A 13939-nucleotide genomic window follows, 5' to 3' on the forward strand; every position below is an offset into this window, starting at 1 on the left:
GCTCATCTTTCAGATGATGAGTGAGCTCGCTCACTCAAGTGCCGATATGAAAACAAGAAGAGAGAGAGAAAAAAAAAAGAGGAAATGAAGTCAGACTTTTGTTGTGTGTGCACCTGTTTTCGCCTCCAGGCACAAGCAGCTTCCACTGCTTCCACTGTTTGATGCATGTGGTGACAGCTGCGGTCCGCGGGGATAGAAGCGGGAACATTTGCAAAACGTGTCATGAACAAAGGAAGAAAAGAGCAAGGAGAGACCAGTACCGATCTTTAATAACCAACTATAAAAGAGGCACTTAGTGAACCACTTTACAACTTTCAACTTTTACAACTGCATTTTCCTTTCTGCTCAATCTGATTCATGTTTGCACATTATTAAAATAAAACTTTGACATGAAGCATTACAGCAAACAATGGTCTACCTACAATATTATACAATAGAAGATACATACAGTATAAACAAGATAAAGCACCTTTGTTGTTCTAGTAAATACTATTCATAATTAAACATTTGGAGTTACAGACACAGATGATTGAGTTTGTAATTTGTGTGTGGTATTATCAGTGCATGGGAAGAACTCCAAATACAGGTCTCGGGACTATCATGTCCTTGTATGCACCTGAGTATTATACAATGGAAGCTTTCCTAATTTTGTGTTCTATCAGCCTACATATGAATTGCTTGGATGTTTTACACAGTATCTTTAATAAACTACAGAGGATCAGTAAAAACAGTTGGATGTATGTACTGTAATTGCTACAGATCTCATGTTCCCTCGCGAGGACATTGGCATTCACATTACATTAAACACAATGTAGCACCAGGTAATGTTTATACAAAAAGGGTAATATGATGAATGTCAATGCAGTACAGTAAAGTAAAGTTAAAAAAAAAAATAAAAAAATCAATAATACAAAAATGAATATGTGGGAAGCATGTATGGAAGGTGCACAGACGATAGTCCGAGTCAGTTACGACGTCATTTGGTCCTTTTTGTAGTAAGACTTAAACTTAAAAGAATTCTGTCACGAATGCAAAATGAACATGCATTTCTTAGAAGAAAATGTTTTGTATTTTCAAGTATTCTTTTTTTTTTTCCTCCCGTTTTGGTAAATGAAATATAATCTCTAAGAAAAAAAAATAAAAATAAAAAAATCAATGATTTTCCCACCTAGCATATTCATTTTTGACCCAAAACTCATATCTGCCATTCGTCCTCACATTTGTGTAATAAAAACACATGTACAAAGAAGACATAAAGTGACTATGTAAGTATTTAAAGATAGCATTTCACAGAAAAGAGCTGTGCAATCTCATTCACCATAATGAATTGTCTTAAACATTTATAACTGTGAAAATTTACAGTCTCTTATTCACAGATCCCTCACACCCCCCCTCAGTTAATAGATTCCGACGTGTCCTTCCTCAAAGGAATCTTAAAGCTAGTGAGTTTTTGGCCAAACAGCTGGCTTAGCAGGTTGTTCTGAGACTCTGCTGTCCGGTAGGAATGGCTCTCCATAGACCGAACCCCCATCTTTGGCCTGGATTTGTTTAAAGTATTGTTCATGGGAACTGGGGACACTTTAGATATAGAAGAATGCAACGATCTCCCCAGGGGTCCCTTTTTGGCTTTAAAATCCCCGTTCTGAGGCGCAACAATCTCAGCTTTCTTTTGCGTGCAGCTATCCAGCAAACTTCTTTTCGCCTGCAAACTCGAGTTTAAAGTCTTGCACCTGGAGACGATTTTGTTGCTCACGACGTCGTCCCGCACCGAGGACAGCACGGGGTAATCGTTGGGTCCGTCCGACTTTCTTTGCAGCGAGGTGTTTGCACACTTGCTGGGGCGAAATTTCTTTTTGGCCCTGGAGTCGACGCCGAAGTTCTCTTGTGTGACTGAGGAGGAAACCCTTTGCAGGCTGTGAGGGGACTTCACATCCTTCCTCTTCTTCTGTGGTCTCGGAGACTCCTTGTCCTCGTTTGACACGGAGGCGTTGAGGGAAACCTTGGAATTGAGGACGGGTGCTGTGCTGTTAGCTGTAGTGCAGTTTTTCGTGTTGTCAGTCGTTTTGTCTGGGGCGACTTTGTCTTTCATCTGATTGCTACTTTCCTGGTCAGCGTGAGGTAACATCTGCTGTTGGCTGTCATAACTGCAGGCTTTGGACGTGTGATGCCACTGCTCATTGTCCCTATGTTGGTCATCAACACCTAATTCATGCTTTGTGGACTCAGGTGTCTTTACAATGATTAAATTTTCTCTTAAGCTGATGAAACAGTTCTCACTAGGTGGAAGTAAATCTGCTTTTCCCTCCGTTTCAGTAGTGTCACCCTGAGCGCAGCCTTCCTTAACTTTAACCGCCTCCTCCTCCGCACTACTACTCTCTTTGGATGCTGACCATGAAGTTGCCTCTGCTCTAATGCAGACTGACTCATTCTCCTCTTTCACGTCACATGGCTCCGTAATTGATTTTCCATTACCCTCTTTATCAAGATTAGGTGAGGAAGTCAGGTCAATGTCCTCTTCCTTGGGCGCAGCAGACTCCGAGCCCATATGAATACATTTTTCCAGCTCCACAAGTAGTTCAGAGTAGTCCTCGACGATGTCCTCTGTTTTGACACTTGTGTTGTTTGCGTCGCTTTGATAATCATTCGTGATGGTTTGCGTGGCGTCGTCTGCCGTGGACACGCAAGGTTTTGAAGAATGCGTGTCGGAGTTTTGATTTAAGTGCAGTGAGCTGACGCTAGCGATGCCGCTATCTGAGCTGTTTTCTTGCAGACTGTCAGAGAGTATTCTCCTCTTCTTGCTCGCAGGCGAATCACAGTTGTCGTCTTTGGACGCCGATACTTTGACAGGTCTGAGGACGCCCCGGAATTTGAAGATTTTGTTCCCCCCTGACAGGTGCTTTTCCATGTGACGATCAAACTGCTCTTTCTTGGAGAACGTGTAGTTACAGGTGCTGCAGATGAAGGATTTTTTAATCACGTGCATGACGTCAGCGCAGAGCTCGCACGTGTAGAGGGTGGTGTGTTTTGAATCCAGCTCCTCCACCTCCTCGTGAGCTCTCTTCAGATGGTCTTTAAGCTCCTGGGCCTCCTGGTAAGAGACGGGGCATTTGTGACACAGGAAGATCCTTTCTAAATTGTGAACGACTAAATGTCTCTGGAGTTTGAACGGTTTGGGGAATTGCTTCCCACAGTGGTGACAGTCTCGTGATGGATCTTTGCAGTTGGGATGCATCTCCACACTCTTAGGCGCCTCTGTTTTGTGCAGGACCTCAAGTGGGGTTAATGTGCTCTGCTTCCCACCTGCTCCACTGCTGCTTTTTGTTTTGAGAAGTTTTGGCTCAGCCCCCTCCGCTGTGTTCCCCTCTCCCACATTGTTGTCTACAGCAACAGCTTTTCCCTGCTCTTTAGTGGATCTGCTGGACTCCCTGTTGGCTTTGCTGGGGCGATGCTGCATGATCGAAGAGATAAAGTTCTTCACTGCTGTCTCTTGCATGAAGCAGCCAGGAATTCCTAACATAGAGCCTTGCGTTTGACCCCTCCTCGCAAACTGAGTGGCATGCTCACGCAAGTGCTCATTGTACATCCACACATCTGATATCTCCTTCAAACACATTCCACAGGTCCAGATACCCGTCTTGTTCTTGGCGTGTTTCTCCCTCAGATGGTCTCTTAGTTGCTCCCGGGAGCTGAATTTGCGCTGCACACACATGTAGCAGGTTGGAGGCGGAGAGGGGTTGTGGGAGAGTTTGTGAAAGTTCAGCTCTCCTAGGGTGAGGAACCAAGTGAAACACACTTTGCACTTGTACTGCTTATCTTTGACCTTCATTCCTCCGTCTTGTCGTTTCCTGCCACGCCGCTCTGTTAATCTCTTTGACTTCTCGTCGTCTCTGTTCTCCGTGTCAGCAGTTGCAACGGGAGGAGCTACTGAGATATCTTTGTTAGAGTCAAAGAACTGAATCTCAGGGAGCTGAAATGTGGTGTTGATGTTTTGGATGTCAATGCTGTGGTAGGATTGGACGCTCTCTGGGACACATGGCTCGATATTATAAGGGGCAGCCGGTAGAGGCAGAGGACAAGGTGTGGATGGCACTTCTGATTTACAAGTATTGGGGTCAGCGGTCACCGTTGAGCCGGCATTAAAGCCACTGAAGTCACCGGAGCCACTCCATTCAATTGATGATTTATCAACAGTGCTCTCGAGTGGATTTAAGGGGTTGTTGTCAAGCTCTTTAATATCCTCGTGACCGCCCTCCTGAACGCTTTGTTTAACATCTGACGATGGATTAGCGTCAGCCTTCAATGTGCTGTTGTGGCACATGTTCAGCATGATGGCATCATCGAGGGAGATTGTCTCATATTCACAGTGGTTGGCTTGATTGTCAGCGAATGGCTGTTCTGCTTGGTTTCCCACATACTGGTCTTTATTTGGCATGAAAGTTTCAGGGGGAAGGTAGTCCAGAGTCACATTGGAATGGGGCGATAGCTTCTGCCTTTTGTTTCTTTTGCTGTACACCCTCGGGCACTTCTTCCTCTTGGCCTCCTCGTCTCTGGGAAACAGCTGCGAGAATGTGGTGTCATCGTCGAGCAAGGCCTTCAGGTCGGGGCTGATACTGTGAGGACTGAGAGGGGAGGGATTCAAACAGGAGAGTGGATGTACTTCATCTGAAGAACCACTGTTTTTCTCACATTTTATATCAACTGCCACTTTTCTGAGGATCTCCTGGGCAAGACTCTCTTCCGATTCTCTCTGTTCGCACACGTCTTCCAAAGCGCACAGACTCGTCCTGGACTCGTCACACTCTCTGATAATCTCCTCGTCTACAGATATTGCACCTTCCACATTATTATCAGCACACACTTCCAGATTTGCCATCTTTGTCATACTTGTACATTTAATCTCCTCCGTGTCAGCGAGTTGATTCAGCTCCGCAGCCTCACGAAGCACATTTGTCTCTTTTGCCGGAGGTCGGGACGCGCTGTCAAAGGCGGGATCTGAAATAACATTCTGAGGGAATTCCTCTGTTCCAGGGACGGTTCTGTCCTTTACTTTCACCTGGGCCTCGGGAGATTTGCTGCGCTCTTGTGGTGCACTGCTTTTGAATTCAGGGGTTATAGCTTGAAGTATGTCCGTTTTTAATATATTCAGAAGCTCGTCAGAGAAAGGGTCAGGCTTTATGTTTACCTCACTGTTTTTGTTCTTTCTGGCTTTGTTGTTCTTCTTTGGTTTTGCTGGCTGCAAAGTGTTTTGATGGCCCATTTCATCTGCTGCCACCGCCGCACTTGTCTCTGTTGCAATTTCCTCCAGGACTGACTCAGTCTCTGCTGCTTTAGATAGTAGAGTGCTTCTTATCTCAGGCAGCCCATCTATTTTTGTTGGGTAACAGGTCTGTGAATCATCTTTATGTTTTTTCTCTGTAGTTTGGGATGCCTCATAAATAAGCATAGTCCCTTGATGGCTTGATGCTGTGTTCTGCTGGGTGACAGATTTTTCAGCTCTGACCAAATGTTTCATGGCCTTATGCCTCTTTAACCCCGGCACGGTCCTGAAACACATGAAGCAGATTTCACAGAGCACTTTGCCTTGTGGAGCGTTGTTCTGTGTCTTCTTTTGCGTTGTTTCTTTGTGTACTTGGTGCGTTGTTGAACACTGGCCAGTCTCTGTTGTTGGTTGCTTCTCTGATGGGACTGTTGGAAGAGGCATTTTTTCAGTTTCACAGATGATGAGTGGCTTAGGAGTGGGCGGACCATCTGAAAAGTCTTTTTTAAGAAGTGTTCTGTCCTCGATTGAAGCCCCATGAGAATCTAAATTCTCTGTTCCCGCGTCGCTCAGGAGGTCAGCGTTTATGTGCAAGTGCTCAACAGGTTCCACCGGATCATGGAAAGCCTCCAACTTTGTTTTTACATTAGCAGGGGAAGAATCTGTTCTTTTGATTTCAGCTGGGAGACCCAGTGAAAAACATGTGAAGTTCATACTTGGCTGGAGGACCAGCGGTTCATCTGATGACTGTAGCTTAGCTGCAGTATCTGAGCTCAGTGATACTGCTGTGCTTGTTTCAGTTCTGTTAAAAATCAGTGCAGGGTTAACGCTCAGGTCACATGATTCACAGTCGTCTCCGGGTCCCTGCTTGATGTCTAGATTCTCCTCAGGTTTGCTGGCAGGTGATATTGGTATGTAGTCATATTGATTAAGTTGCGGAGGATCATCTGAGATGCTGTTGTAGTTGAGCGGGCTGAGCTTGAAATCGTATATCAGATGTCTTTTTTCAAGGCCACCTGACTCTTCCGGGGGCTCTGACGTGCTGGTCGCTGGAAGCGGAGAGACGATGGCGGTTTCAGAGCTGGGGATTTTACACTCTATTATCCCCAAGTCCAGGTGAGGAGGGCTTATCAAAGAATACTCCGCCTCTGCTGTGCTGTTTAATTCATTGCTGTTTAAAGCCTCCTTGACATTTTGGCTATCATTTCCGTCTGTAGGGGATTTTGCATTTTGAATTGAGCCTTGATCTGTAGATTTATTACTGCATTGATTGTTTGACGTGCATGAATCATGGTCCGTGTCCGGTTCCTGAATGGGTCTTTGATGACAGCTTGATAAAAGAGGACTGACTGGCGGAGCGGCGCCTAAAAAGATGCAGTGACTTTCTTCCACTTCTTCTCTGCACGGTGAGTTTTGTTGACTTGCCATGAAATCAACAGGAAGGTGTTCTTTGATGTCCTGAACATTTAAAATCTCTTCCTGTTTCTGAATAGGCTCAAAGACAAGAGCGGTTTCAGTTTTTAATGACTCATTAAACGGAGTAATCTTGCAGGATTCGCTCTTAATGATGCCATCAGTCTGTGTAAGGATCAACAGATTGCTTTGCGTGTCATGGAAGGGCGAACAGCAGCTAGTATTCTCCGCGTTAGTTTCCACCAGTATTGGACTGCAGGGTTTATCTGTGGTGACTATCTCCACTGACATGTCAGCTTCACTGTACGCCTCTCTAGGGCTTGCATTTTTAGAGGAAGAAAGTCCAATCAGACGATCTGGTTTTGATGTTTCAATAGTTATTTCCTCAGCTGCAACGTCTGAGGATTCCACTTTCGATTCGCCAGCATGTGAGAAACTAAGGCCTTCAGGATTATTACGGCTATCAGCGGTCTGTTGTTCCAGAGCTGCATTCGCCACATCTGCAACTTTCTCGCCAACGTCCAAACTGGTGTCAGCTGGATCTGGTGATGACAGATTACCGTCAGATTGAACAGGGATTCCCTTCACTGCCTCTGCTTCCTCGGAGCCGTCTGTAGTTGAATATTCTTGGCCGTCACTATTGTTTTTAAACCGCTTCACGATGTCTTCCACGTTACTGCTCCCGCAGGACTCCCCAGCCAGTTGCAGGCGGTTTGTCACCACGCTGGAGCAGCGAGCAGACTGAGTCGGATTACTATTCTCAGTGACGCTCTCCTCTGATGTGACTTTAGTCTCTGTCATGTAATCCTTGTTTTCTGTGGGCTCACTTGGCTGTGATAAATTTGGTGGGTTTTCACTGATGGTGGGGTCAGCCTTGTTGCAGAGCGAGGGCTGTGACTCATTCAGAATGAATTCAATTTCATCCTTCCGCTCATTGATATTTGCTGGTGATAATATATTCTCCTTTCCGGTAATTGCTTCCTTTTCGGTGCGATCTTCCCTCTCAGCCGCGTCAGTTGCCTGACATTCAGTTTCTTGATGTTGTTGATTCGTGAGAGAGTTGACATTCGGCTGCGTGTGTGCCGATATAATGGGCTCTTTTTTGAATATAGAGTCGGAAATCACCTCCAGGCTTTTCATGAGATTTTCTGTATATCTCTTTTGTTCTAAAATGTCTTCCTTTGTCTCTGCAGGAGTCCCTTTTTCAGCACTTCGCTCGTCTGATTTTTGGTCGCGGAGGAGCTGTGGGCGCTCGGCGTGCGAAGCAGCGGGGATCAGATTGGTCGCATGACCTTCTTTCTCGCAAAAACTTTCAAGTGCCCCTGGTTCACAGTGAATTGGAGAGTGGGGACCGTGGGGTTCGTCCATTAGCTCAAACTGAAATGCACTGGGCCATGGGAGTCCCGGTTCTGTGAAAGGCCCCGAAGGCACACTTGAACCTGGTACATCTATTGTTTGCACGGGGCATTTCATATTCAAACCAGCACCTTCACTCTCTGACTCATCGCCCAGCCGTAAAGGTGAAAATTTGCTCATTTGCAGCTGCTTGGTAACATCCTGAGCTAGTAACGGTGGGCTTTCCAGCTTAGTTGTCTGCAGCTGGTTTTCAAGCTCATTGACTATTCTCTTTATCTCTAGCTCATCCTCTGATGCACAGCTGTTGAGATTTGCACTGTAGTCAATTATTTTTTCTGGCAGAGACAAAGGAACATGATTATAATCTGGCTTCTTTTCATCTGATTTCTCAGAGTTTCCTTTGTACTGAGATATCTCATCTGGTAGCACGGGACTAACTATGAGGTTCCAGTCCCTTTGTTCCAGAAAGGGAGAGAAAGATGGCACAAAGTCCTCTTTTTTATCAGCCGTGTTCTCCATCGAATGGAAACCCTCTTTCTGAATCGGCATCTCAGAGTAAATGCCGCTGTCAAATCCTGTGAGGTCCCCAAACATTGATGAGGTGTCAAATGTAAGAGGGGATTTCATGAGCCCTTGCTCCTGATCCAGAGGGTAGGGCATGAGGTGGAGCGTGTCTTTTTGTATGAGCGGGCTTTGGCTTTCACTTGCAGATAGGCACACCTCATCCATCAGAGAGGTGCACAGGGATGCAGGCTTGTGTGTGTCTAGGTCACTGACTAAAGTAATAGCCTCTTTCACCATGCAGACGCTGTCACTCTGTTTTTCAAATGTGCTGCTGTCTGATAGCTCTGGCTGTGCGGCCTGAGGCCCCTCTCTTCTTTTGCCCTTTGTGATTCTGTCAATATTGAAGTCAGTTTCTTTGGCGATGGTGGGGGAGTGTGAATCAAACTGTAGCGTTTTGTTATCTGCACTGCTGCACTGTGTTGGCTCTTCTTTGTGGGACAGATTGTCTGCTCTCTGTAGGGTGTTTCTGTCTGAACTGACTGTTGTGTTGGTTTCCTTTCTGTGAGACGCGAGCTTCTCTCGTGATTTTGCATGAGAGCTCCTGCTTTTTTCCGAGTTTTTCATAGTGTCTTTTGTTTTTTGGGAGGATGGCGCTGGATCAGCAACCTCTGGATTTGAATGACATTTCTTTGGATCCTCTGCGCTTTCTTTGTTATCAGAAAGAACGGTTTTGTCAGTATTATACTTCTTGACAGACTTGGTGAATGTCAGTGCTAGTGTGCTGGACTCCTTGAACAACTTCTGCGGCGGGGACCTTTCATGCGTTTTCTGGTCCACGGACTCTTTCTTTTTGTCTGTCTTCTTCTCACAGTCTGAGTCAGTGCGGTCAGTGCTTTTGGGGCTGCTGATGCTATCACTCGAAACACTCACAGATGTGCTGAGTTCACTGCTTGTGGATGACCTGCTACCCCTCCTCCTGAGTCTCTGGTGAGAACTGTGTTTCTCTGGCGAGAGAGAAACCTCCTCGCTTTTTTTCATCTCAAAACACTCCTTTGACTCATGTCGCCATGCTGCCTGGTCCCTCTCGCTCCTCGCTCGCCATTTGCACTCTTTAGTGTATGTGTATTTACACCGACTACTCTGGTTCAGTCGACCCTGGCTTGCTATCTTTACAGGCTCACAGTCATCATCGGAGTCTGAGACGTAGTCATATTCTCCAAAGGCGGGGTTCTGCACGGTTGGAGTTAGTCTCTCCATCACCAAGGAAAACTGAAGGTTTTTGGTACCTTTAACATGGAGCTTATGGAGCTTATTTTTCTGTTGAACTATTTTGTGAATAAGTTCTTTGCTCCAGGTGCCCCCGCCAGTACTTTTCCTCTTGCTCTCTTTCACTGCCGTTCTCGAGATCGGAGATGTGGAGGCCTGCGAGGGCGTTGACCCTCGAAGTGAAGAGTTGTCCTGAAAGCTTTTAACACCGCATCGCTCAGAAAACTTGCTGGATAAGAGAAACCTTTGTGTGCTCGTGTTTTCGTCCTCACTCTTACACAGCTTCCTCGCCTCTTTCGCTTTGCTGTCTTGTTCCCACGTCTTTTCCCTTGTGGCAATTCTTGAATTTTTATGAGAGACTTCTTTTTTTATCTTAATTTTCTCATCTTGTTCCAAACTCAGAGACATTTTCTCAGGGCTCTCAACATCAGAGTCATAAAAATACTTGCCCTGTGTGAAAGTCCTGTCATCAACCGCTTGCTTAGTTTTGCTCTCAAAGACCATGGATTCTTTGGTTTTCAGACATTGTTTGTTGGATGATGTTTTGACAGTGGTGAGGTCATCGTCGGCAAACGCATCAATAAAGCTGCTGTCTATCTCTGCATTGTCTGACTGATATCCAAGTCCATTCAAAGCTTCTGTGATTAGGCTGTCTAATTTGGCATCTTCCATTTCCATTTCCTCAGGCAGAGATACAGGGAGGTTCCCAGGACCGGAGAACAAGTTGAGTTTCATTGGATCGTCTTTACTGTCTTTCGTTTCACTGTCAGGTATCAGTTCTCCATTTTTATTAAGGCCCAGCAACGACAGGTGAAGGTCAGACGGACATCTTGGCATGGAAACATTTGACACAGATGACACTGCTTTGGCCGGTTCTGCGTGGAACTTTCTGGTGTCCTCCATCTTTGATATGTCTTTGAGGTCAGTTTGTGCAAATGCGTGCTGAGCACAATATTGTTTGTGGCCTAAAAACGAAGCCAGGTTGATGAAATTCTGATCGCACTGTTTGCATGTCAGAAGTACGTCTAACTGGTCCAGGTTTGCTGTGGCTAATGAGCTGGCTAACAGCTGATGTGCAGAGTACGGCGGTGGTGGCTGGTGATGCTCCACCCCAAAGCTGTCCATGTAGCCTTTGTTCCCGTCCATACTTGTCTTTGGATGTGAGCTGTTTTGCAGGTAGCCCATGATGTCATCTTTGGCTCTGTCTGGTGCGTAGGGAAGGTTTCGAGAAGTTTCTGAATGAAACTGGTGCGCGTGAGTGCTCAGGTGATCTGACGGTAACTGCGTTTTGCCTTGGGCCTGGTGATAGAACTGGTGGGGCGGGGCCGACTTTGACATCTGGCTATCCTCCGAACTGATATTAACAGGGCTGGTTGATGCCGGCGAGAGTGACGAACAGGTGCTACTAGACGCAGGGTTATGAACTGGGGAAGGCAAAGGGGATTCATAAGGTGACACCATCATAAGCCCCATAGGCGGGACCTGTAATGGTGGATAGCTATAGTTTCTCGATGGTGCTGTTGGAAGAGACTGGTTAAGCCCAAAGAATACCGTCTTATTTTTGGACTCACACACCTGTGCGTGGCTCATCTCTACTTTAAATGTTGAGACTGTATTATTGTTGTGCTTAACTGTCTCCTGTCTTTGGGCAGAAAACCCATCACTAGTTCTGTTGTTTTGAAATGAGCCGGGGGTTTTCAGGGAGCTATGTTTCGGTGATTTACTATCATCCTGCCAGTCAGAGGGGGAGACTATGTAAGCCAGTTTTTGATTGCTTATTTGCCTGGATAGCTCAATTCTGTTCTGGTTTGGCATGGCAGTAGTTGGCCGTATCTGTTGCCAGGACAATCTGCTATTCTTAGATGAATTTGGCCTTTGGTCAAGTGCTGGCTGGTTCTGAAACGTAAACTTATCATTCATGTCAGTGAACTGAATTGTGTTTTGATCAGCTGGCGAATATGTTTTATTAGCCCCCTCCCATGAGTGCGGTAACCTGTTCAGAATCTTATTGTTGATATTTTTATCAAAAGGCATTGGGCCAGTGCGAATGTTGCTGACTTGGGGGTTGTTAAATGTTTTGCTGGGAAAGTGCATTGGGGAGCCCGGACCTTGTGAAATATTTCTTGCATGCACACTTCCTTGAATCAGAGTTCTTTGGCTGGCAGCTGTGTCTCTGAGGTGACAGTTTCTCTTATTCCCCGAGGTGATGGATACATCCCTGCTGTCTGCCTGTCCAATAGTCTCTGTGCTCTCAGGCACGGCAGTCTTCCCTTGTTCTGACTGCTGTGAGCTGGAGCCAGAGCTGTCACTGCTGGCTGAGTCCTCACTAAGATTCCTAGGACACTGGATGGATGATGCCACCCCTTGAATAAACTGCGATGGTGGGGGGTGAGGATAAGAGCTTCGATCCTCTTGCTGTTGTTCTTTGCTGAACTGCGTGCTGTTCTGAGCAATGTTTTGCCCTTCTCCGGGTGTAAAGGAAAAAGAGCTGTGAGTCACATGAGCAGAACCTACAGAGGAGTTTGTAAAGTCTTGGGATTGGGGGTTCTGTTCACAGGGAAAAGAGTCCGAGGCTGATTCTTCCATTAAATGATATCCATAATGAAATGGACCAGGTGCAAAGGCACTCGCCTTATTGGCTTCTGAGAGGGCAGTGGACTTTTGTGATGAAACCCCATAGTTAGCACCATTAAAAGTCCTTTCAGGAGACGGCCATGTGTTAGACCCGCTCAGCTGAAAGTCAGCCAGAGTCAGCTGGCTACCAGGCTGTGCACAGTTGTTCTCCATCGATGTCGGCTGCTGCTGTGACAGAGGTGGATGTGGGTGTGATGACGTTCCACTCGAGGAACCCAGTGCCTGTGAGGTATAGCTTGGGGAGGTAAGGTTAGAAGAAGCCTCCTGGAAACAGCGGCTGTAGTTGAGCTCTTCTTGCTGGAGTTCGGCCTCTCTCTCTGGTATACTAGGAACGTGGAATCTGTAGCTGCCCGAGACTGGGCCACGACTGGTTTCCAACTTCTTGGGTGGCAAAACCTTTTGCTGTGGGTAGGCAATACCAACGGTGCGCGGATTTGTAATGCTTAGTCTGTACAGCTGCTGCGGGTTGCTGCGCTCTGTCTTTCCTGACCGCTTCCCCTTCTCTCGGCTGCGGGCCTTTCCACTTGGGGACTGGGGACTGCCTTTGCCACTCGACCAAGTCCTTTCAGTGGCAAATTTCGATCGGTTCTGCAGCGATCTGAAGTCAATCTTCCCTGCCTGCTGCGGCCGTATGACAGCCTCACGCTGCTGAGGACAGTCCCTTTCCTTCTCTAGTTTTTCAACTCTGGCCCCTCTGCTGCTGGCTCTGGTCTCAGTGCCTGTGCTTGAAAAGTGCTCCAACGACTCCTTTGTGGCTTTGTCACTCTGCTGTTCCAGGGCCGTCCCCTCATCCTGCAGTTTGGACTCAGCGTCCAGCTCTTTGACTGCATGCATTCGCTGAGTCTCTCCTGCCATGGTGCACAATGCGTGCTGTGAAGGCCTGATCCGCAGAAGTGCTATCTGGGAAACAGGGACATCATCATCATCTGGGTTGTAGGAATCAGTAAAAGTCCAGTGGCAGGAACTGCAGGGACAGGGCTGCTCGCTGTACGCTCATCTCTTCACCCTCATTGTGAACTGCAGATGTGGCACCAGAGCAAAGCAGACCTGGAAGGAAAAGAGAACAGGGAAGATCAGATGTGCTTTTACTGTCTAATTTGATAAATTACAGAAATTATAAAAGGAATATATGGTGTGGCTAGGAAAGTAAACCATTTAAATGTGCCAGCCTAACATTAAACTACATTTGTTGAGGAAATATTCATCTTTTCTTTAAGTCCAGGCATAGAATTGCAAATAGAAAAGTGGAAGAGAATTCAAATAAACAATTCAAACATCCTCTTTAATGTCAAAGGTTAAGTTCAATTACAATGTACCCTTCATCTGCCAGCAGAGAGCACTATTGCAGCACCGCATAGCAGTGCTGTCAACACACACACACACACACACACACACACACACACACTCACAGTGTGATCAATGGAGAAATTCAAAATACTGCCAAACTCAGATCGGCTCACACTCGTCCTGGAGACACCACTAACACTTAAATTCCTTACTCCTGACAAC

The 13939-nt window shown here is 46.4% G+C and overlaps 1 protein-coding gene across 1 annotated transcript in view; it reads right to left on the reverse strand.

The window, feature by feature from the left end:
• Nucleotides 1-255: 255 nt before the first annotated feature.
• The window catches only part of znf469 (zinc finger protein 469), a 62267-nt gene continuing 48583 nt past the window's right edge, over nucleotides 256-13939 (reverse strand). The window contains exon 3 of the mRNA XM_084554557.1: nucleotides 256-13477. Coding sequence (XP_084410683.1) covers nucleotides 1394-13285 — 11892 coding nt within the window. The 5' untranslated portion in view covers nucleotides 13286-13477 and the 3' untranslated portion in view covers nucleotides 256-1393. The remainder of the gene's footprint in view (nucleotides 13478-13939) is intronic.

The sequence above is a fragment of the Chelon labrosus genome, assembly GCF_963514085.1.
Source record: "Chelon labrosus genome assembly, chromosome: 11".
Classification (NCBI taxonomy): Eukaryota; Metazoa; Chordata; class Actinopteri; order Mugiliformes; family Mugilidae; genus Chelon; species Chelon labrosus.